The sequence below is a fragment of the Myotis brandtii genome, unplaced genomic scaffold (genome assembly GCF_000412655.1).
Source record: "Myotis brandtii unplaced genomic scaffold, ASM41265v1 scaffold51, whole genome shotgun sequence".
Classification (NCBI taxonomy): Eukaryota; Metazoa; Chordata; class Mammalia; order Chiroptera; family Vespertilionidae; genus Myotis; species Myotis brandtii.
The window spans coordinates 3,327,594-3,348,764 of NW_005369442.1; the positions used below are offsets into that span (position 1 = coordinate 3,327,594).

The 21,171-nt window shown below is 37.7% G+C and overlaps 1 protein-coding gene across 1 annotated transcript in view; it reads left to right on the forward strand.

The window, feature by feature from the left end:
- REST (RE1-silencing transcription factor) overlaps positions 1–13,358 on the forward strand; it is a 23,095-nt gene extending 9,737 nt beyond the window's left edge. The window contains 2 exon segments of the mRNA XM_005877176.2: positions 2,287–2,370; positions 7,832–13,358. Of these exon segments, the coding sequence (XP_005877238.1) occupies positions 2,287–2,370; positions 7,832–9,711 (1,964 nt within the window). The 3' untranslated portion in view covers positions 9,712–13,358.
- The last annotated feature ends 7,813 nt before the right edge of the window (positions 13,359–21,171 follow it).

The following is a 21,171-nucleotide window of genomic DNA, read 5'->3' on the forward strand; positions in this document are numbered from 1 at the left end:
TAATTTTCAGATTGCAAAGGGCCAGGCCATTCATATGCAAAAGCCTCTGCACACAGCTTGGGTGGGGCAGGGTCTCAGGGAATCAACAGGGCGGAGCAAATAGCTATGGCTGATCCTCAGTCCTATCCTAAGAGGCCCCGAGTCTCAGTGTCCCGATAATCACTGCAAGCACCTGTGAGAGAAAGCCGCCCTCGAGTTTCAACCGATGCCAGAGAGTCCAGTTTCTCCCTGTATGAGTCTGGGTCTCCAGAGACTCCCCCGGAACTGGAGTTCAGAGCAGTTGGGGGCTTGTGACTCCCTCCCAATTGAAAAAGACAACCGTGTCCTCAGTTGCCAGCCCTTTCCACGTGCGCCTCCATACCTCTGCACTTGTGCACCTCCTCTGAGTCTCAGTGTGCTTTTCTCTTTCCTTCTAGTTGTAGAATTTCCACTTAGCCAGCCTTCCTGTGGTTCTGGATGATGTCCATTTTGTCTTTTAGTTGTATTTTTGAAGTGGTTGTGCGAGGCAGCAATTTCCTGTGTTTACCTATGCCGCCATCTTGGTTTCCTCTGCAACAACTTCTTTCAAGAACTACTTTTAATATTTTAAAAACTATCTTAAAATTCTTCCAGGTAAGAGTAGTCATTCTATGCTATGAGTTATTTACAGCTAATCTATAGCTACCAGCCAATTACAATTGAGCAGTTATATTTACATTTCTCACTCATCACCACATTCTTTTTTCTTTTCTTTTTCTCTTCTTTGTTTAATTTTATTAGACACATGTGTTGCCATATCTTACTATGTAGACAAAAAATAATAATTGATATTTATTTAGGGCTTTATATGTGCCAAGACACAGTGTTAAGTACACTGCATGTATTAAATTCTCACAATTCTAAAAAGTGAAGGTACTGTTACTTTTCTAGATGCAGAAACTTGCTCAAGGTTGTAATTATTATCTTATGGCCAAAGACTAGATGAAACAAATTTTCAAACTTAAAAAAAGTTTGTGGTTGACAACCCACACTCAAAAACAGACACATTTCCTGTCTTTGTGTCTTAAATTCTTCAGTACTAAATCACTGGCCTCTCATCTTCAATTGCTCTGTCCCTATGGTTTTATGAATAAAATTTGTTTTAACACTGACATTTCATAACAACTGTATCTACCACTGGAAATTTTTAGCTAAACACAGCAAAATCCCTACTCAAAAGCATTTTTGCTTTAAACTAACAATTCAAATAGTAGATTTATCCTTTTTTTCTTTTTAAGTGTTTTTTTTTTTTAATTGATTTCAGAGAGGGAGTGGGGGGGGGAGAGAGAGAGAAAGAGAGAAAAGCAGCAATGATGAGAGAATCATTGATTGGCTACCCCCTGTGCTGGGATCGAGCGCACAACCTGGGCATATGCCCTGACTGGGAATCGAACCTTGACCTCCTGGTTCATAGGTTGACGCTCAAACACTGAGCCATGCTGGACGGGCTAGATTTATCATTTTTACAAAGATTTTTTAAAAGTTAGCCAAGCCCTAGCTGTTTTGGCTCAGTGGATAGAGCGTCGGCCTGTGGACTGAAAGGTCCCGGGTTCGATTCCTGTCAGGGGTGCATGCCTGGGTTGTGGACTCGATTCCCAGTAGGGGGAATGCAGGGGGTAGCTGATCAATGATTCTTCTCTCTCATCATTGATGTTTCTGTCTCTCCCAATCCCTTCCTCTCTGAAATCTATAAAAGAAAAAATTAAAAAAAAAAAGTTAGCCAAAACAGAAAGAAAAAAAGTTACCCAAGCCATAGCATCAAAAAATTTGGGTAGATTTTTCTTTAAGGATAATTCTAAATTAAAAAAAAAAAAATGCTCCTTGATGCCTTATCAAGATTAATTTCTCAGTAGTTAACATTTAATATAGTCTGGCTAGGTAGCTTCAGTTGGTTACCCGGCCTGTTAGGGCACATAAAAGAATCAACCAATGAATGCATAAATAAATGGGGCAACAAATTGCCGTCTATCTCTCTCTCCCTTCCTCTCTCTAAAAAATCAACAAGTTTAATGTAATAATATGTAGTATTTCTGTGAAAATTAAAAGTGCTGTAGAATTCAGAAAGCCAGTGATAGTGTCAACAAAGTTGAAATGATGTAGTTATGTAAACCCTATATGAAATAACTTATATTTCTAATACATTTACATAAATTGACTATGTGCCAGGAATATGAAAATAATACACAGTACTGATTATTGTATATAATATTAGTGATAATTATGTTTGCCTTATTTTATCATATTTAAGCACTAATTATATTTTTTCAGGAGAACGCCCATATAAATGTGAACTTTGCCCTTACTCAAGTTCTCAGAAGACTCATCTAACTAGACACATGCGTACTCATTCAGGTTGGTAAGAAATGGGAACTTTTCTATCATTTATAGTAAACTACCATTAGAAGGAAGTTCTAGACCTGGAAATGGGTAATTATTTATGATTACATTTTTAAATATAATTTAGAAACTAGTTAAAAATCAGTATTCTATTACTATGGAGTTGTATTTTTAATGAGTCCATAGGTAGAATTTTTGTAAATGTAAATGTGTACTTTTCTGGGAGGAGGGTTCTTAATTTTCATTAGCTCTTCAATAAATTCAGTGACACATAGACCAAGGCTGGTTAATGCTTTTTGAACAACTCCTACTTTCTCACACTCCTTCAATACAGTATGACACCAAATTTCATAGTGTGTGGTTGCCAGGCTCTAGGGCAGTGATGGCGAACCTTTTGAGCTCGGCGTGTCAGCATTTTGAAAAACCCTAACTTAACTCTGGTGCCGTGTCACATATAGAAATTTTTTGATATTTGCAACCATAGTAAAACAAAGACTTATATTTTTGATATTTATTTTATATATTTAAATGCCATTTAACAAAGAAAAATCAACCAAAAAAATGAGTTCGCGTGTCACCTTTGACATGCGTGTCATAGGTTCGCAATCACTGCTCTAGGGATTCCTTCTGAGCTTCTCAGGTCTTGAAATTTGGATTTGTTCTATTTTGAAAGTTGATAGGGCTTCTCTGAGGACTGATATACAAAAGCCTACCTTTAAAGAATTATATGTAATTTGAGATATTAACTTATTAGCCTATAACAGATAGAATTCAGACAGTAACAAGTAGGAGATTCATGTACTACAGTGAAAGATCAGCATCACCAACCAGAATTGGACCCCAGTATCAAGCTGGCCAAGTTAAAAGTATTAGTATAGGTGGTCTTGTGATTGATAATTATTTCATTTTGGCCATGATTGACCCTTGGTGAACTGCCATGTCTCCTTTCAGATTTAGAATATACGATATGTACCCCTGTGGGCAAACTATGCTAAATACAATCTTGTTTACAAACGTCTATGTAGACCAAGCATGTCAAACTCAAAGGCTAACCTGGGCCACATAAACAAGGTTTAAATTTATGTGGGCTGCAAAAAAACAAAAGCTTCAATTTTCATAGAAACGTAGGTTTTTTTCTATACAGACATGCTGAATACTAAGGGCTGAAATAAATGAGTAATTGTTAACATGAAATAATAGAACATTTTAATAAAAATCACTGTTTTTTTCTTGAACATTAACTTACCAGACACTGAATAACTGCACAAATTAATAAGCGTAACGCAAATAAACCTATTTTCTTGTTCTCCAAAAGCGAAATATTTTCTGTTGCACACACCAAACAAGTCAGTCCAATACTAATGACGTGGCAATCAGCTGCTAAAATATTCGCTGTTAGTATTAGTGGAGAGAAATATGGTGCACCTGCCTGTAAGGCGCATAAGGGAAATGAATGCAACACAATTATAGTAATCAGACATTAGCGAACGTTGTAATTCGTTATTAATAATTATGTATAACAGGATATTGTAAAAATTAAGTTACGAAATTTTTATTAAAATGTATCTTACATACCGTTATATTGGCTGGCCACAAAAATATTCATTGTGGGCCGCATGTGGCCTGCGGGCCACGAATTTGACATGCTTGATGTAGACCTACCTCCCTTAGGTTAACAGTTACCGTAAATCTGTATGTCCAATTGGGTAGCCACTAGCCGCATGTGGTTATTGAGCTTGTGAAATGTGGTTGATTGGAATTGAGTTGTATAAAATACTAAAATTCAAACCAAATGAAGAAAATCCAAATATTCTATTTTTAAAATATTGATTACATGTTGACATAATTTTGAATATATTAGGTAAAATAGTAAATTCATTTTACGTTTGTAATGTGACTATTGGAAAATTTAAAATTAAATATGTTGCTTGCATTTTTAAAAAAAATATATATGTTGTTATTGATTTCAGAGAGGAAGGGAGAGAGAGAGAGAAACATCAATTATGAGAGAGAATCATTGATCGGCTACCCTCTTGCAAGCCCCACACTGGGGATCAAGCTGCAACTTGGGCATGTGCCCTGACTGGGAATTGAACCATAACCTCCTGGTTCATAGGTTGACACTCAACCACTGAGCCATGCTGGTTGGGCTTGCTTGCATTTTATTGTTATTGAATATAGCTGTCTTATGTCAGTGATAAGACTGGTTTATAGTACAGATTCTGATTTATGAAGGGGTCACATAGTATGCTTGCTAGCCTTTCTTGACCCTACATGCCTGTCATGTTAATATATACTTTGAGTGTACCTTCTAAATCTCCAAAGCTATTGAGTTGGATCACTTAACCAGAACCTGGCTATGTTACCTTTCAGTGTTTCCTGGTTTCATTTTCTGAGGGTAACTTGGATGATATCTAAAGCTTTGCTGAGGCTAGTAGACATGTCCTGTTGGTAGATAGTATGCTCTAGCCCTTAAATAAAACATTTAAGAGCGTTACACAAGTTAATTCATTTAATTATCCTATCCTATATAATAAAACCCTAATATGCAAATTGACCAAACCACGGAACAGGTTGCTATGACGTGAACTGACCACCAGGGGGCAGACGCTCGATGCAGGAGCTGCCCCCTGGTGGTCAGTGCGCTCCCACAGAGGGAGCGCTGCTCAGCCAGAAGCCAGGCTCACGGCTGGCAAGCGCAGTAGACAGTAAGGAGCGAGGGGTCCTTGACTGCGAGAGCGCCGGACTGCAAGAGGGATGTCTGCCAGCTTAGGTCTGATCCCCCTGTGGACATCCCCTGAGGGGTTCCAGACTGTGAGAGGGCACAGGCTGGGCCGAGAGACTCACACACACACACACACACACCCTAGTGCACGAATTTCGTGCACTGGGCCTCTAGTGATATATAAGTTCTAGTACCATTTTACAAATGTGGAAACTAAGGCATTGAAGAAATGTGGCCATTTTTCTTGTAGAATGCCCTCCTTCTGGATTTGTCCTTACTTGCTTTTTCATGGTGTCATATAGTTTTTTCTCTGTCCCTGTGTCTTGTATTACTTATATGCTGGAAATTAAATGTAAATGCTTGATACTTCATGTTTTAAAGTCATATATCTGGTTGACCTGTACTATTAGAATGACAAAGTACTTGTATCTTCATTGAAATACTTTTGTCATTGTATAAGTATTTATCTATGGTGTTTTAATAATCTTTGCCTGAACAATTTTGAGTGTGCTAACTGTTGTTTTTGGATTTTCTTTGCTATATGTTTTCTTTTGAATTACTATTTTTTAAAGATTTTAAAAATATATTTTTTATTGATTTTGGAGAGGGAGAGGGAAAGAGACATAGAAACATCAATGATGAGAGAGAATCATTGATTGGCTGCCTCCTGCATGCCTTCTACTGGAGATTGAGCCCGCAACCTGGGCATATGCCCTGAGTGGGAATTGAACCTTGACCTCCTGGTTCATAGGTTTATGCTCAACCACTGACCCACACTGGCCAGGCTTCCTTGCTATTCTTTCTGAACTATTCTTTAAAACAAACAAAAAACTATACCATACTTTTTTTAAAATACGTTTTTATTGATTTTGAGAGGTTTTCTAATACAAGCAGGATTTTATGGCAATAGAAGGAAAATTGGAGCAAGTAAATTATGCTGCCATCAAATTTTAAACAGATTTCTACATCTTCCCATACCTTGACTAATGCTTGCTATGTAAATATCCTCATTTACTGGGGTTTTTAAAATGGTGCTATTTTCCTTATAATTCTTTAATTATCACAAATGTTGATTCAGAGGTAGGGTTTATGTGGATAGGCAGGATATGATGACTCCTCCCTTCCCCCCCAATACTAAAAATTAACCAGTTTGTTCCTACAGGTAATGCATAGAGGATGCCTGGCTAACTGCCCATGCTAAATGTTTATATGGCTAAATAATCTAAATATTAGATTAAGTATATACCTGAAACCCATATAATTTTATTAACCATCAAGTCACTCCAGTAAATTAAAATTAAAATTTTTTAAAGAAAAAATATTTTACAGGTGAGGAAATGAGCCTTTAGAGAGTTTTCAGTACCTTGCTCAAGATCTCACAGTAAATTGCAGAATCCCATATTTGATCACCCAGATATTCTTACTCCAAAACAGTTCTTAACTATTATGCCACCTATCTTTCCCTATTCTTGTCTGTATATATAAAACAAATGCTTGTCTCCATTGAGGTGATTCACTGGAGAGAGGACAAGATACGGCCAAGCACTATGGAGTAATGTAGCATGTTGTAGAAACTTATTTACAAATTTGTTAGTGAACGAATATGGAAAAGAGTTGTCCACTTAGCTACATGTCCTATCTGATGCACTTGGATATGTATTTGTTTCTGTGATCAAGTGTTTTATCATCAGACATTTTCTAATCATGTAAAGCATACCATCTACATCTACATGGTTTTACTTAATGTCTGAGTAGCTTTGCTTTATGAAAATATTAAGATGTGATATGAATTTGAGAATGTTTGAGAGATGAATTTTCATAAATGTCAATTTCCATTTTTCTACTATGCATTCCATTGGACCAGTGGGGTATGGATACCATTTGGTAATATTTACTAGAGTGTGTTCTAGAGGGGTATGTATTCAGGTAGAATGTGTTACTCTTATGCCTTTAATTTGGGGGTGGGGGTTGTTCTGGTTCTGTAATGTACCTGTGATTATTACTTTGTTTGCTTATTTTACGTACCATATCTATTTGTATGCCCCTTCAAATTTACCTAGTTTCTTTGGCCGTTTTTAAAAAGGTGGGTAAAAATCAAGGAAAGATTTCTGACTAGGCTATATTTTTGCTTTAAAATAGCATCTTTGGCATTAGGGAAATTTGCTGAATGACGCTTGACAGCTTTTGCCTTGATGGATAAAGGGGTTAAATTTAAAGGGGAAAAAAAGGCTCTTTGCTCCCTGAGGCTAACACAGTGTTTTAAAACTTGTGTGGAAGGTCTGGGAGTGTAGCTTAGAGTATAAGTTATTTCTTTAAAGTCTCAAGACTTATCTTTAAAATATCTGAATTTTATATTCCACTCCATTATACTTTTTTTAACTAAACATAAAACATTTGAAGTTATTTTCTTTGAGGGTCCTCACTCCAAAATTACCATCCAGAGCTGAACTTGGCCAGTAATTGTTGTGTATTAGCAAATGTCTGTTCTTTAATAGTTCTTGAGAGCCTTACGTTGATGAAATTTTTAGATTATGATGGCTGTGAGATACTTATTTCTTGGTTTAGTTTCACAATCAATGTCAAGGGATGGAGAAAAGATATACAAGTAAATATGGTAAATGTAAAGTGCATGAAATTGTCTTTTCAATATATAGTTTTTGTGGGTTTTTTGTTAACATAATCCAATTCCTTATATTTTAATGATCTTGCATTCATTTTTTAATATGTCTTCGACGTCTCATTTACTTTTAGGTGAGAAGCCATTTAAATGTGATCAGTGTAGTTATGTGGCCTCCAATCAACATGAAGTAACTCGCCATGCAAGACAGGTTCACAATGGGCCTAAACCTCTTAACTGCCCACACTGTGACTATAAAACAGCAGAGAGAAGCAACTTCACAAAACATGTGGAGCTACATGTTAATCCACGGCAATTCAATTGTCCTGTATGCGGTTATGCAGCTTCCAAGAAGTGTAATCTGCAGTATCATTTCAAATCAAAGCATCCCACTTGTCCTAATAAAACAATGGATGTTTCAAAAGTGAAACTAAAGAAAACCAAAAAGCGAGAGGCTGACTTGCCTGATAACAATAATACCAATGAGAAAACAGAAACAGAGCAGACAAAAATAAAGGGGGATGTAGCTGGAAAGAAAAGTGAGAAGCCTGTAAAAGTGGAGAAAAAAGATAATGCTTCGAAAGAGAAAAAGCCTTGTAGTAATGCTTCAATCCAGGTGACTACCAGAACTCGGAAATCAGCAATGGAAAATAGAGAGATGGATGTGCATTCAAAAACCAATGCAGAAAAAAACTGTAAAACCAAGAAAGGCAAAAGGAAGATGGAAGCTGAAGCCCATTCCATACAAGATCCTATTAATGATGAGCAACCTGTGACAAAAAAGAAAAAGAAGACAGAAAGCAAACCCAAAAATAGTCAGGAAGTACCAAAGTGTGAGAACAAAGTGGAGGACAATAAAAAGCAAAATACTTGTGTGAAAAAAAGTACAAAGAAGAAAACTCTGAAAAATAAATCAAGTAGAAAAAGCAGCAAGCCTGCTCAGAAGGAGACTGTTCAGAGAGGGCCTGCTCAGACAGAGCCGCTGCCACCCATGGAGCCTCCTCAGGTGGGGCCTGTTCAGACAGAGCCTCCTCCTCCCATAGAGCCTGCTCCAATGGAGGTTGTTCAGAAGGGGCCTGTTCAGATGGAGGAGCCTCCTGCCATGGAGCCTCCTCCTCTTACGGAGCCGCCTCCTCTTACGGAGCCGCCTCCTCTTACCGAGCCTCCAATTCCCAAAAAGTCTCCTCGAAAAGATAATAAAAAGGAAAAGTCTAACATGCAGAGTGAAATGGCAAGGAAGGAGCAAGTCCTTATTGAAGTTGGCTTGGTGCCTGTTAAAGAAAGCCAACTTCTAAAGGAAAGTGCAAGTGCACAGGATTTCTTACCACCATTGCCAAAGGAAAACTTAAAAGAAGAGGAGTCAAAAAACCAAAAATTACTCACCGAATGTGAAGGAAGTAAAGAAGCCCCACTTCAAAAAGTAGAAGCAGAAGAGGCAGATAAGAGTCTAGCTGTTGTCAAGGAATCTGCCAATATTTCATCCTCTGAACAAAACTTGAATATGCTAGAGGGTGAAACTTCAGATGATAAACCTCAGACTGACACTAGGCTTTGTGAAATGGATATGGATACAGATGAGAACAAAACAGAGAATCTCCCTGGAAAAGACTCAGCAGTTGAAGAATCAGTTTCACCACCGCTTCTTCCTCTGCCAACAGAAAAACAAGAAGCAGTGTCCAAAACTGCCGTAGCATCACCTCCTGTTACCATGGCAGTAAATGAGTCTCAGGAAATGGATGAAGATGAAGGTATCCATAGTCATGATGGAAGTGACCTAAGTGACAACATGTCGGAGGGTAGTGATGATTCTGGATTAAATGGGGCCCGGCCAGTTCCACAAGAAGCTAGTAGGAAAAATGCAAAGGAAGCCTCGACAGCCAAGGTGGCTGAGGGAGATTTTGTTTGTATCTTCTGTGATCGTTCTTTTAGAAAAGAAAAAGATTACAGCAAGCACCTCAATCGCCATTTGGTTAACGTATACTTCCTTGAAAAAGCAGCTAAAGGACAGGAGTAATTAAACTTTGGAAAAGGCTTCAATTCTTAGTTTGTGAGGTCCTATTACATTTTATATTCCTTTATACTAGTAGACAACCATTTAATTTTAAAATTGCTTTAATTAGTGTCCAATGTTGATTTTTAAGTGACACTCTTTTTCTTATGACTCTCTACCTATTGTATACATTTTAGCAAATCCAAGGGAGTTAGTGTACTAAACCAGCATCACCTAAATCTGTTAGCTTACACATTTAATTGAAACTAGAAGGCCAAGGTGGCATAGCATTTTATTGCTTTGTTTAGCTATAACTTGTCAGTTTACCCCTAATGTCTGTCTTCCTGTTTCAGTTTAGTTTATTCTTAGTTTCTTATGTAGCTCTATAAAAATTGGCATGCTTAAATAGCAAATTACTTGAAGAATTTGCCTGCTTTATATACAGTTAGCACTTTAAAATTTTTTTAGAGATGAGAAGAGACATTTAAATTGAAGAAAAATTCTCCAAGCAATGGACATTGTTTCAGTCCAGGTATTTACTCCTGAGTTTTGATCAATATTTCTTATTTGTGTATGTTAATCGTCATAAAAACAATGATTTTTGGTGTTTTGTTTTTTTTTTTTCGGTGCTTTAATGGCTTAAAGATATTGCACATTTTTTTTTAACCTATGCAGTTAAATTTTTTCCTAGAAATAGCATTTGTGTTGAACAGTAACACTTTATACATATATATGCATGTTTATTTTGTCCTTTTTGGAGGGATGCTTTTAGTCTTGTTTGCAAAAGGGCAGTTTTTCTTTTGCTGCAGTTGTCTTTTTTGCAGAATATTAGTGTGTGCAAGTTGGTGAGCAAATGAAACATACAGGTTCAAGTCATTGATTTTGATTTTCACATCTTATATCTATAACTGTATTTCATATAAGTTATTTATTTTAAATGGATGTAGTAAATTCACAGCTCTCAGCTTGAACTTTGCAATAAATGAACCACTAGACTATATTGATGGATTTTTCTCTAAAATACCAACCATAAGTAAAATTTATTGGCCTGTTTTAGTACACTACTACTTAAATGTACAGTGTTAAGTCATATCTTTGAGGAAAACCTTTTTTCATAGATGGTTGGTGTCCATGTGGCTACTCAGCTGAGTAAACAATTGTGACATTTGGAAATTGCAAACCTGGAATTAAGAGACAGATAACACATTCAAATTATACAAAATATCAATTGTGAGATTCCAAAGCCATAACAATTATACAAAAAAACCTAGGATGAGAAGAAGGTAGTATGAGTGCTGGTAGACCAGCCACTACTTCCTATGAATACAATGAAAAAGGCTGGTGAACCTTAATTACAGTCCAGATTTAAAAATCACACTTTCTCAGGGATCTCCACAAACGAGTGGGTTTCCTGGCTGTCACTGTGACAGCCTCTTTGTACAGGTGAGGCCTCAAATGAAATGCAGCTATCTTGGTGTTCCTATACTTTGTAGGAAAAAATGTATATTCCCAAACTTACTTTGTTTTGATAGGTTCTTTGGCCAGTCGCCAAAGAATATAAAAGAATCCAACAGGATTTTTCTTGTTTATAGTAGTTATTCATTGCAGTAAAAATAAACTATGATCCCAATAAGGAATCTTAAACAATTCTGATCTTCCATTTTCTGTTCTGAAATAACCATTTTATATTTCATTTATTTTCTTCTCTCTGGTGATCTCTTTGAGGTGTAGGTTGCAGAGTTTGATAGAACAACATGAAAAAAGATTAGGAAAAGCGTTGAAGTGTGGGTGGAAAACTTGTTAAAAATCTAGGAGTGAAGTTTGAGTTAAAAGACATTTGAACTTTGAATTGACTGGGAGACCAAAGATTCAAAGAAGATGATACTCTCAAGACATGAGGAGTGAATTGTGTGTTAATAGTGTGTTTTGTGTGCATGAATGGAAATTTGTAAATGATGTTGAATTCTAGGTGAATTCTTGGCTCCGACAATCATTGTCAACAGAAGATCAAGCTGCAAATATTTATGTTTTAAAACTTAAATTATAAAGCTAGTTAAATCTTTCTAACAACTAGTTTTGATGTTCATGGGTACATTTTATGTAAGTTACCTTTTACATTATGAAAAAATTCATATTAAGTACAGGTTGGAGATTGGAAATCAATTTGGGGGAGAGGCTTTTGTAGATTCTTTCATACTGAAGAAAAACATTTGACTTCTTGGGAATTGACTTATTTTCTTATCTAGTTTTAAAGACGAGAATGCTAAATAAAAATATGAAGGAAATTAAAACTCCTTATTGTTAAATTGATCCGGGAAAACATTTTTAGAAATTGGGTAGGGCTTTTGAGGCCTTTCTTCCAGAAAACAAAGACTTGATTGTCAGGCCTATATTAGGTTCTGAACCTTAATGCCATGTATTTGTACTTATTAAAAATTGTTTCAGTAAAAATCATATTAATAATATGAACTTCTTTTCTAGTTGGGAGTTCTTCCATTTGAAAAATGTGATATTTGCATGAAACTGAATCTTTGTGTTTTCTCAGTTTCCCCTCCACTGGATAGAATTTAAGCTAGACTTCCCTTTTGATAAATAAAAAAAAGTGAACATGTTATTTGTAAATTGATGTTTAGTGACTAGAGATAAACTTGAAATATTAGAATACATTATAAGTCTAATCCTAGGTAGTCTTATGAAAATGTATCTCTTAACTATCTTTTGAATCTATTGTTTTCAATATATTTTAAGTTATATATTTTCTCTTTTCAGAGCTGCTTCTTTCAGGCGCTTTTTTTTATTTTTTTGAAGTGTAATTTACAAGGGGCAACATTTTTTTTTTTTTTACAAGGTTTCTTATAACTATGGCTGGATGTTTTCACTAGTCTTCCAAGAAGGGTCATTTTATTTTTTAGAGTCACTTCTAAAGTCCTGTGGTCTTTAACTTAGGGACGATTTTTTATATGAGTGCTAATAAATATTTAAACCCAAGTAGACCTCATTACATGTCACCCTATGAATGTTGACAATGGAAGGGACTACCTTGCCTGTAGTATATCAGTTTTGGACTGAAAAGCTGGGGAAGGAATATAATTTTCTTTTTTGCATAAATCAGAAAAATAGCTAGTGTGTGGAGTTTCCTTCTTGACCTCAGCAGATAAACTGAGCTGATAGTGTTAATTCAGATTCAGGAAATTATCTGAATCCTGCTTTGTGTAGATTTGCAATCTACATGCAATATTGACTAAAAAAAATAGCTTTTCAGTTTCACATGTATACATAGGCTTTCCCCACTCTTTTCAGCATCCATTAGTTAGTTAGTTATTGAACTTTGTAAACTGGCATTGAAACATTGCAACACTGTTTTGTTGTACCAATTTTATAAACTTACAGTGCAATACGTGTTATTTTTCAGAGACAAACCAAAGGTTAATTTCTCAAGGTTCTTGCTGCCTGCTTTAGCAGCCTTTGGAGGATCTTTTATATACATTTGTAATAGATGAAAAATAAAACATTGCAAATCTTCTTTCTTTTTCTTGTTAATGTTTAAACCATGTACCAAGTTTTTGGTCCAAATCATGTAAAATAAGTTAAACTTAAATTGCATTCTATTAACCAATATGAGTGTATTTCTGTAAGCATAGTTATGTTGAAATAAAGTTTTTAAAAGCATATTATGCCTTTGTTTATTATTGGCACATCAGGTATCAAGGAATCCAGATTTATTTTGCTGAAATTGCAAATGTATTAATAATTTTCTAAATTATTTTTCTCCAGACAACCCATAGTGTCTAAAAAGGTCATGGCAATCTTTATTGCTTGGGGTAACAATCTAGTGCAGTGGTTCTCAACCTTCCTAATGCCGCGACCCTTTAATACAGTTCCTCATGTTGTGGTGACCCCCAACCATAAAATTATTTTCGTTGCTACTTCATAACTGTAATTTTGCTAGTGTTATGAATCGTAATGTAAATATCTGATATGCAGGATGTATTTTCATTGTTACAAATTGAACATAATTAAAGCATAGTGATTAATCACAAAAACAATATGTAATTATATATTCAATATGTGTTTTCCAATGGTCTTAGGCGACCCCTGTGATAGACCATTTTATTAGGAGGAATTTGCTTCTTTTGTTAATGGAAAAACAATTGAGCTTATGTTTTTGTGAAGTTGAGAGAAAAGGGAGGAGTTGAAGAACCTCTCTGGCTATGCAAAGCATCAAAGTAACTGGGATTTGCATTCTGTCCTGATGCAGTGAGAGACCTGGAATATCCTCTGAGTCTTACAGCATTTTATATTTGAACTAGAGGTCCGGTGCATGAAAATTCGTGCACTGGAGGGGGGTCACTCAACCCGGCCTGCCCCCTCTCCCAGTCCAGGAGCCCTCTGGGGATGTCCTCTGTGGGAGGCGACAGGGCTGATCAGGAGAAGGCCCTGCTCCCATCACCCCGCTGCTACTGCCACTGCCGTCCGCTGCAGCTGCTGGCCCTCGGCCCTGGCTTTTTAGTGCTGGCCCCGCCCACTGGTGGGTGGGGGGCGATCTGGGGCCAGGTCAGCTGGGGGAGGGGCTGTAGGAGGTTGAGTCACAGCAAGTTGCACCCAGTCCAGCCTCTGCAGAGGCGTGGCACCTGGACTGAGCCCACGCTGCTGCCTCTGTGGAAGGGGCGGCACTGGGACCTGGCCACGCCACCTTTGCAGAAGGGGGTGTGGCACCGCCTCTGCAAAAGGAGCCACAGCTCTGGACTGGTGGCACCGGACCGGCCCACCCCTCCCGTGCGAGCACTGGACCCACCCACCTCTCCTGAGTGGTGCAGGCCCTAGGCCCTTGCAGCCGCTGTGGCTTTGTCCAGATGGATGTCCGGATGGACGTCTGGAAGACGTCTGCCCTAATTAGCATATTACCCTTTTATTAGTATAGATTGATGAGAGTTATTCACTCTCTTCCCCCTCCTGTAAGATTCTTTAATAAGCAACAAAGCAAAACGAGTTTCTAGACATTTATTGGGATAGTAGAATCAATGACAAGGAGCTTGGAAATTTCTGCCTGATCAAGGATATATGGGGAATTTATCTGAATATAGAAATACTATTGATAACTGATTTGGTTTGTTGTCTTCAAAGAAACAATGATTTTAATCCCTTGCTGCTGCTTTCCTAGAGGCTTACCCCTGATACGATTTTTACATGTGACATACTCATACATTTGCATTTTTCCCCCCTAATGTCTCAGGGCTTGACCCAGTAGTATGAGCTCTTCTTTATCGCTCTCATCTTCAGCTCCATCAGATTAGTGAAGGTTCTAAGAACAGTGTGCTAATGTTTGCTAACAGAGAAAATTTCTTTTTTTAAAATATATATTTTATTGATTTTCTACGGAGAGGAAGGGAGAGGGATAGAGAGCTAGAAACATCGATCAGCTGCCTCCTGCACACTCCCTACCGGGTATGTGCCCGCAACAAAGGTACATGCCCTTGACCGGAATCGAACCTGGGACCCTTCAGTCTGCAGGCCGACGCTCTATCCACTGAGCCAAACCAGCCAGGGCTAACAGGGAAAATTTCAATGTAAAATTGTCTTTTCAAAGGATTTTGTTGCTCACTGTATCAAGTGCTCTGCAAGGCCTAGAGTTAGAGCTGGGTTCACAATAGGGCTCCCTTCCTTACCACTAAAATTGGAAGGAATTATTTCAGCTTTAATAACCCTGTTTCTTCATCTATAAAACGGGGACATCTATACAGTGGCTTTGAGTTTTAAATGCTTATTGAACACTTAGCCTAGTGCTTGGCATACAATTGTAAGATTTCTTCTAGATAAACTGAGTATCCTTAAGTATATAAAATGCCTCCACTATTTGAGTATGATCAAGTTGTATAATTCATCTGGTTGTCCTGCATGTTTTGCAAGAGTGGGCTTTTAATGTTAAGGTAGTATGTGGGCTTTTGTGTCTGTTATAATATCCTTTAGAGTCAGTATGTGCACTGTTTGTTTTTTCCAAGCACCTAAAACAGTATCTGGTCCTTAGTAGGGCAAATACTTGTTAATTAGGCCAAGAATTCTGTGTAAGATGTATATCCTTGTTTTCAATGAATGAATATAGTACAATGGTAATTTTACTGTATTTTTAAAATTCTGATAATGCAGATATCTCTTGGTTCATAGACAGATTAAGGTATTTTTTTCTGGATCTCTTAACATTAACAAGGCAAGGAGGGTCAACCCAAGTAGCAGAAAATAGCAAAAATGTTAAGAAAGACTTTAAGCCCTAACTGGTTTGGCTCAGTGGATAGAGTGTCAGCCTGCGGACTGAAAGATCCCAGGTTCGATTCCGGTCAAGGGCATGTACCTTGGTTGTGGGCACATCCCCAGTAGGAGGTGCGCAGGAGGCAGCTGATAGATGTTTCTCATCGATGTTTCTAACCCTCTATCCCTCTCCCTTCCTCTCTGTAAAAAATCAATAAAATATATTTTTTTAAAAAAGAGACTTTAAGAAACTTTATTTTGAGGCGGGTTCAAGCTTACAGAGAAGCTGCAAGAATGTTCCCCTTAAAGTCTTGTGTACCCCTCACTTGGATTCACCATTCTCATTTACTTTCTATATGTATTACTGAACCATTAGAAATTATTGCAAGCATACTCCTTCCTCTATGAATATTTATGTCAGTTTGTATTTCCTAAAGATAGGGGCATTTTCTTGCACAACCACACTAAATCAAATTCAGGACTTTTAAGATTGGGGTATCATTTAATATACAGTCTATTTGAGTTGTGCCAAATGTCTTAGTACTAAACAATCCCCCTGTTCCTAATCACCCATTGCATTCAGTTATCACATCTTTCCAGTTTTCTTTAATTTGGAACAATTCCTTTTTTGTCCTTAATGACAGGAGTTTGAAGAGTACTAGTACATGCCTGATGTTTAAAGAATGTTCCTTAATTTGGATGATTCTGATTGTTCCTGCATGGTTTTAGTTATGCATTTTGTCACAAATACTAACCTTGGGCATTAATTACATAGGAAGGCACATGATGTCATTTTATCCCATTGTTGGTTGCGTTCATTTATATTATTTGTTTAAGGTGTTGTCCACCAGATTTCATTGTGAAGTTATTTTTTCCCTTTATAATTAATATTCTGTGGAAGGATATATTGAAACTCTTATTCCTCAACAAAGCAAATGATCTTAAATTTTTATTAATCCTCACTGGATGATATTGTTTCCATTGATTTTTAGAGAGGGCAAGGGAGAGAGGGAGGGAGGGAGAGAGAGAGATTGGTTCCCTCCCACATGTGCCCCTACCAGGACTGGGAATCAAATTTGCAACCTGGATATGTACCCTTGACTGGGAATCAAACCCTCAACCCTTTGGTGCACAGGTCTAAGCTCTGACCACTAAGCCAGATGGACCAGGGCAAACCCAGTGATTTTGGGCTGGCTCTTGTACCTTCTGTATATAAGTTGATAATCTTCTGATTGATTGATCCCTTATCCCTGGAGACTCATGTTCTTTTCACGTGTACGCTGACAATCATTTCATTTACCCCAATTTAGCCAGTGTGTGTGTGTGGGGGGGGTGGTGGTGGTGGTGTGCCCTTTCCAGCTCCCTAAATGAGACTTCTTACAGTCTGTTAATATACTAAAGGATTCTTACTTATGACCAAATACTTTGGAATGCTGGCACATTAAATTTCTCTCTGCTTAAGTCATAACAGTACTATAACATTTTTTACATTGCAAATGGAAATTTACTAGTAGTCAAGATTTCCCCACCGGAAGGGGAAATTCTAGAGAACAATAACCTAATTCTTTTATTGATTTTGAAATATCACACCTTTTATTTCTTTTTCTGTGTGCTCTAATTATTTTGAAAATCACATAATGTGTACAGAACTACATTTCCATAAAATTTAAACAAAATCCATCTTGACTAGCTTTCTTCTTCTTCCTCTCAGTTTTTCACCTCTTACTCTCATTAGCTTCTTCTTTTAAAAAAAAAAATATTTTATTGATTTTTTACAGAGAGGACGGGAGAGGGATAGAGAGTTAGAAACACCGATGAGAGAGAAACATGGACCAGCTGCCTCCTGCACACCTCCCACTGGGGATGTGCCCGCAACCAAGGCACACGCCCTTGACTGGAATCGAACCTGGGACCTTTCAGTCCGCAGGCTGACGCTCCATCCACTGAGCCAAACCGGTCAGGGCTCACTAGCTTCTTTAGAGTTAACTACTGTTGATGGTTTACTGGTAACTGTTCACCTCCATGTGTATGCATGTTGAAATGCATGATTTTTATGCTTTTTACATAAGGTTATTGATATCCTGCAATTTGCAAAACTTTAATTTGAAGGTCATTCTTTATAACTACTGCATAATGTTCTATAGTTATGGATATATATTATGGTTTAATCGCTTTAATGTCTTTTTCTGACGTCCTTATTGCCAAAATTTGTTGACAGTCTGGAAGTATTTGTGGAGTGGTTCAGAGGACCCATAATTTCTTAAACCTTACAAGTTAAGCTTATGCTTGTGTTATTAAGATAGAACTTTCAGATTTGCAAGTAGTAGTCAAGTCTTACACTCTTCTTGTTTTCACCCAGAAGATGTATGTATTTGGAATATTTAATTTAGTGTTGTTTAAAATAACAGTGAATAACATGTCCAACATCTAACGTTCAGCATAGGTATAGTAGGGGAATAGCACCTCGGCACTTAACATTACTGGGCTGAATGAATTATACACACACACACACACACACACACACACACACTATTTTTTATTTTCAGAGGAAGGGAGAGGGAGAGATAGAAGATATCAATGATGAGAAACATCCTACGGCTGCCTCTTGCACGCCCCCTACTGGGGATGGAGCCCACAACCCAGGCACCTACCCTGCCTAGGAATCAAACTGTGATCTCTTGGTTCATGGGTTGATCGATACTCAACCACTGAGCCACAATGGCTGAACCCTCATAAATGGTATATTAGATAACAATTTGATAAAGTAGAGGTTCCTACATGAGCATAAGCTACAACCTTAGCTGGAATTCAGCCATATCTAGTGGACCAGTGTGGGGAATCCAGCAGGAGTCTTATTTGCATTAAAGAACAAAGATTTTCTGACAAGATACAGCTTACCTTAAAATATTGAGAATAAGGCAAGTTTACTCAGTAGCAAGCATGGGTCCTTGGAGTTAGAAGTAGCAAAGGTAACAATGGTGATTGCAGTACCTAGAATCCTGAGAGGCAAGGGCCGTAATGGTCATAAGCAGTGTTAGAAGCACCGACAGAACCTCTTCTGTAGGGACACTAGTGAACATGATAATTCCCTTGGTCAGTAATGACAGTAGATATGGGAGGCGACATTGTGTGTGGCTGCTCTGTGCCCTGTGCACACAAGTGGGAAATTCCATTAAAGGGAGCTATTTGGGAGGAAGAAAGTGGTTTGTTTCATGAAGAGTAGGCAGACCTTAGTCATGAGTCAGGTGAGTCATCTGGGGATTCCCAGTATTGGGGAACATTTTGCATGAAACTGGAGAGCCTGCATTAGCGTTACGAGTAACTAGAACCAAGCATTGTTCTAACTACATTACATTGATTTAGACCCCTTAACATCCTGAAAAATAGTTTATTACTCCCACTTTGCTTCCTGAAGATGAGTTGCTTGATGTCACACAAGTAGTAAGTGGCAGGTCTGCTGTCACTGTCAGATTAAGTGAAGAATGTAATGTGGGAAATGGATGCTAAAATAAAAGGAAGAATAGGATGGTTGGTCAAAGGGATTTCAGCCTAATCTGAGTGTTTTTAATTAACAAGGTTGATTATGTTAATATGATACAGAGGGCTCTCTTTAAATAACCTTCCCTCTATAAATAGTCTTCCCTTGCCCTAGCTGGTTTGGCTCAGTGCATAGAGCATCAGCCTGAGTCCCAGGTTCCATTATGTTTTAGGGCACATACCTTAGTTCAAGCTCACGGCCCTGGTTGGGGGCACACAGGAGGCAACCAATTGATGTGTCTCTCTCACATTGGTGTTTCTCTCTGCCTCTCCCTCTCCTTTCCACTCTCTCTAAAAATCAAGGGAAAAAATATCCTCAGGTGAGGATTAAAAAAAATTAGGCTTCCCTCTATCATAACATCTAACCAGTGTATATTTACTAAAGACCTTAAGAAGCTTACCGGCAGTAAGATTACACCATTTTCAGATAAAAGTAAACTAGGATCAAACAGTTGTGCCTTGATTCTGTTAATGCCTACAACTGAATATAAGCTGGCGTTTTTAGATAACAAGCTATATTCATTATGTAGTAACTATTTGGAAATGTTAAGAACTGGATTTACTTGAAAGTGTTCTTGGTTCTGAGTCTGCTGTATTGTAGGTCTTAGCATTGTCTCTTTTGATCAATTTATTAGAATATCACTTGAGTTGCAGACACTTACAAGAGGTTTATGTGTCTGTCTCCTAGAATTGATAGGTAGTGGTGGAGACATACCTAACTAAACAGGATATCCATTCTAGACAGCAGCATAGGTGAGAGCAACAACCAGCCTTGACATGGTTGTGTTTCTGCTTGGAATCCACCAGACTGACTGACCCTCTTCCCCCACTCCCACACACACACACATACACACCCTCCTGTAAACTGCACTAACACTGGCTGGAGTTCTGGCTGATAAGCAGATGGCTTATTGGCAAGCAGCCCCAGGTCAGCTCTCCCCATGCAGATAGAGGCAGAGGATACAGACTTAAGTCAGGACTTTGGTGAAAGCCAGAAGGACCCCTTGTGGAGGTAGATCTCCTGGATTTGCTCATATAAATGCTTTACAGTAGAGCCTGGAAAATCAGAGTATATCCCCAGATCCCAAATCCTGCAAGAACATTGGATCACTTTCACTAAATGTCAACTAAGTAGTCTTTACAAAGTTAACAACTCTATAAAAATATGATGAAGTTCATAAATATTTAAAAATCTTTCATGTTACAACTTTTTACCTAATTTTTTTTCTTCCCTCCTCCCCTCATTTTGATTTCACATTAAGTGGTGGGGATAGTTCAGTTCCTTTTTGGGTTTCAATCTTTTTTGTTTTTCATTTCCAATCCATGTCACCGTCCCTCTCCCTGGCTGTAGAGCCAGAAAAAAAAAACATTTCTAGGGCCTCAGCATTCTCAGCTTGGATTCTTCCTCAAACCCCCATCCTTTTGTCCTTATAAACTTTTTAAATTAAATTTATTGATTTTAGAGTGAGAGAGAGAGAGAGAGAGAGAGAAATCGATTTTGTTGTTCCACTTATTTATTTATTTATTCATTGGTTGATTCTTGTATATGCCCTGATGGGGGATCAAACCCGCAACCTTGGCATATCCGGATAATGATCTTAACCAACTTCGCTACCTGGCCAGGGCACTTTTTTCTTTTTCCTTCTCTTTTAAATTTACCAAAGTAAGAATTTCACAGCCTCTTCCTCCTTTCCTCAGTCTCAT